We start from the raw sequence: 3512 nt of genomic DNA, 5'->3' as shown, positions 1-3512 counted from the left end.
CAGCTGGTGCGGGGTCTGCAGGCCCGGCAGCCTGCTGATGGGCCGGGGGTGGGCGTTTGCCTCCTCATCCATGGGAATCTTCGGCAGCGCCTGCCGACGACTGGCCATGGTCACCCAGGGGAGATGCTGCCTCCTGAGGGAGTGGCTCTCCTGGGAGTGGGCACCCCAGGGCTCTGGCTCCTTAAATACCCACGGGGTCACTGTGGGGACCCGCACACAATGACCTCTGGGATGGTCCCCCATCCCCCCGGTGCCAGCAGCCTCTGCAGAGCTCACTCCTGTGTGCCTGCAGCAGCTCTGGGTGCCACCGCCCGGGGCCTTGTCCCCAGGCATGGCTCCCACACAGGGCGCCCAGGCCTGGGGACGCTACGGTGCCCGCCTACAGCAATGCAGGGGAGGCCCGCAGGCCCATGCCCAGAGGCCACTGGCCACGCCGAGCTGCCTCCGGCAGTCGCCATGGGCCGCGGGGTGACCAGCCCTCTCCCCAGCCGGCTCTGGGAGGTCCCTCACAGGCTGCTCTTCTTCAGTGCCTTTCCTCCAGAGGTGGAGCGGGCAAGGGCTCACACCCACAGCCAGGACGAGGGAGCAGGGCTGCCTCCCTGGGGCTGACGGTCTGGGCTCCCTTTCGAGCTGCAACGAAAAGAAAAGCTGCCTTCGTTCCCAGTTACAACACAGAGAAACACCCGTGTCTCACGCACGTGCCTGCACCTTTTCTGACAGAAAGTGGCTTTGGGGCACAATGGAAACTGCTGGGGAAGAGCAAAAAAACCCCACTAAAATAAACGCTGCTCAGCTGATGTTGGAGACCTTGGTATTAGGCACCCAGACTTGTTCTCCTCCCTGCAGTTGTCACTCCTGCACCAGGAACTGCTTGCTAGTGGGCGAATCTGACAGCAGCAGCTCCCAGGCAGAGCTGGGAGCAGCCCCTGGGGACACCTTTAGGCTTTACAGCAGTGTTTGCTGCCCCAGCACGGGTCCCCTGCCCCCTGCAGAGACCAGGCGGGAGGCTGGAGGGAAGAGTCCCACCAACAGCTTTGGCCTCCAGGCTGGAGAACCCTGTCCCAGGCTCAGGCACCGCTGCCTCCGGGGCTCCCCTACCCCATCCTGGGGCAATAAGGCAACTCTCTTCCTTCTACAGAACAACACTCAAAGCTTAAGGGGAGGAGGAAATGCCTATTTCCTCCCTAATGCAGGTTTCCCCCAGGCCTAGAGGTTGCTGCTGTCTTCTGCTGGGCTGGGAGAGGGGTTGGAGCCTTTCTCCACCTCTCCTGGACTGCCTCTCTCCTGGGCTGGGCTGGAGGCTGGGGAGTCCGAGTGCCTCCAGTGCAGAGTGCCTGCCAAGGAGCAGACGCTCTCAGCAAAGCAGACGGCAACCACAGGTGCTGTTTCCCAGAGGACCTCTTGAAAGCAGCCTGCAGCAGGACCTGGCAGCCGGGAGACCCAGCCCTGCGTGCCGCCTCTTGTCACGGCCGATTTTGCCGCTTGCATCCTGCTGCCACTCTCTCCCTCCCGAGCATGAGCAGGCCAAGCCCTGCCCTGCAGCCGGGTGTCTGTCCTGCTCCCCCGCTCTGGAGACCTGCCGCCCTGGGTGCCCCGAAGGAGAGGGTCGCTGCTGCTCTCAGCGCTGTCAATCGCTGCCCGTACCTGGCGTTGCTGTCGGTCCTTCCCCGCAGACCAGGCTCCCCACGCCGCCCACTCTGCCTTTGCTTGCTCGAGCTGCTCTTGCCACTTGGGCCTCACTTGCCCCCACTCTGCAGGCAGCTGCCAGACCTCCTGGAGGGGATGGCAAGGCAGCAGAAGGCAGGATTAAGTCCCAGCTCCTGGAACGGGTGTCCTTCGGGTCTGACCCGTGTTGCCGCCCCTTGCCTCAGCTGGTCGGTTGGCAGGGCTTTGCCCCTAACAGATCGGGGGCTCTGGGGTCATTCTAGGCTCCTGGCAAACACAGCTGCGAGCAAAGCCCTCCGCTGTGAACAGCCGAGAAAGGACTTGGGCATCTCCCATAGCCCCTGGGCCAGGAGAAAGTGTTTTGTGACAACCCAGGGGGCAAGGAAGAGCTGAAGGAGGTGACAGACAGCTGACAAGGAGCGCACGTCCAGGGGTCCTTTCAGGCTGGCTCTCTGCACAAAGAGGCTTCTGCCGAGTCCCCAGCAGCACGGCAGCTACAGCACGGCACGCACCTGCAGCGCTTTCTGGCAGTCGTCTGAGGATGGGAGTGTAGAGGTGGGTTTGGCTGGAGAAGCCGGCTCCTGCCTGCCTGCCTCCTTCATCCTGGGGGAGCCGCCTGGACGTGGGGGGAGCGCACTGCAAAGAGGCACCAGGAGCAGTCGGCATGAGCACGGGGCAGTTTGCTCTCCTCCCACTTTCGCCTGGCACCAAAGCTCCCCAGGCTGGCAGAAGCAGCACGCGAGGTGGGGCCATTTCTGCTGGCAGCGGGGAGCCTTTCCTGAGCCCCCTCAGATGGACGGGGGAGGACTGCACCTCAGCTCTTGCCTAAGGGAACCACAGGGACGTGGGGTGCACTCAGCATCCACCACCTTCCCCAGCGAGGGGCCCACAACAGGGGAAACAAGCACATAAGAGCCGTGCGGCACGTGTCAGGGACCTTGCCGCGTCCCTGCAGCTGGAGTGTCCGGAGGGGATGTCTCTCCTCCACGGGTGCAGCATCCCTTGCATCCCTGCCCACCAGGGTCTCACCTCTCAGAAGTCTTCTTGCCCAAGTCTTTCTGTCTCGTGCCTGGCCCCTGACTTGGCAGTGCAGGAAGGGAAAGCTTCGTCCGTCTCTGCAGCAGCTTGCCAGGATGCGCCTCTGCACCTGGCAAAGGAGGCAACTCAGCAGAGCAGCCCCCTGGGGAGCGCCTTTTGACGGAGCTGTGGTCACCCAGCACGGGGCAGGGCCTCAGCTGGGCAGCGGAGACCTGTTCCCGTACCTTGTCTGAGCCTGGACTTTGCTGCAGCCTTCTTGGCCCAGGCGGACAAAGCCTTGGCCACTGCTCTGCTGACCACCCTAAAGCGAAACCTGGGCAGGAAATGATGACGCAGGCTTGAAGAAGGGTGACCCCTACCCTCCTCTTGCAGCTTCCCAGCACTAATCCTCACGACTCTCGTGTGAGGCACGGCACCTCTTGTCCTTGTGGCCATGCAGCCATGCATGGGGTTTGTTAGCAATCTCCCCCCCGACACCAGACGGCGTAGCTTAAAGCCCTCCCTGTGTGCAGCTGGCTCTCTCTGACGGGAGGGACGGGCAGGCTGGGCATGAGAAACGCAGTGACGCTGCCCGGCCACTCCAGGGGAACACACGTGTAACCCCAACTCATCGTAAGTTAACCAGAAACCAGCCCCTTCAGGTCAGGCCCCCTCCCAGACTCAACGTGCAACGCCGAGCCCCGGCAAGGCGCACCCCTGATCAGGAGCTGGGAATCCGCCCGCTCGGTCAGTCGAGGGCTGCAGAGGAAACGCACTCCCCTGGGGAAGGCGTGGGCAGGAGCAGCCTGCATCCCCCGAGTGCCGGTCGC

At 63.4% G+C, this 3512-nt stretch overlaps 1 protein-coding gene across 1 annotated transcript; it reads right to left on the bottom strand.

Annotated features, from left to right (window-relative positions):
• Nucleotides 1-366: 366 nt before the first annotated feature.
• On the bottom strand, nt 367-3147 carry LOC121081777. The gene is made up of 5 exons (XM_040581005.1): nt 2928-3147; nt 2695-2812; nt 2178-2301; nt 1645-1773; nt 367-630 (listed from the first exon to the last, which is right to left on the bottom strand). Exons 1-5 carry the CDS (start codon nt 3136-3138, stop codon nt 367-369), a joined length of 846 nt encoding a protein of 281 aa, XP_040436939.1. The 5' UTR covers nt 3139-3147.
• Nucleotides 3148-3512: the final 365 nt, after the last annotated feature.

Source organism: Falco naumanni (genome assembly GCF_017639655.2).
Source record: "Falco naumanni isolate bFalNau1 chromosome 3 unlocalized genomic scaffold, bFalNau1.pat SUPER_3_unloc_3, whole genome shotgun sequence".
Taxonomy (NCBI): domain Eukaryota; kingdom Metazoa; phylum Chordata; class Aves; order Falconiformes; family Falconidae; genus Falco; species Falco naumanni.
The sequence above is the reverse complement of the archived record's forward strand: the minus strand, read 5'-3'. Positions and strand labels throughout refer to the sequence as shown.

Excerpts from the sequence above, each read along its gene's own strand:
- LOC121081777 (XM_040581005.1), bottom strand. The coding sequence starts at position 3,138 with ATGGCCACAAGGACAAGAGGTGCCGTGCCTCACACGAGAGTCGTGAGG. Across the intron at positions 2,302-2,694 it reads GGCAAGAAGACTTCTGAGAG|TGCGCTCCCCCCACGTCCAG; the intron begins GTGAGACCCTGG and ends GCCTCTTTGCAG. Across the intron at positions 631-1,644 it reads AGGACCGACAGCAACGCCAG|CTCGAAAGGGAGCCCAGACC; the intron begins GTACGGGCAGCG and ends TTTTCGTTGCAG.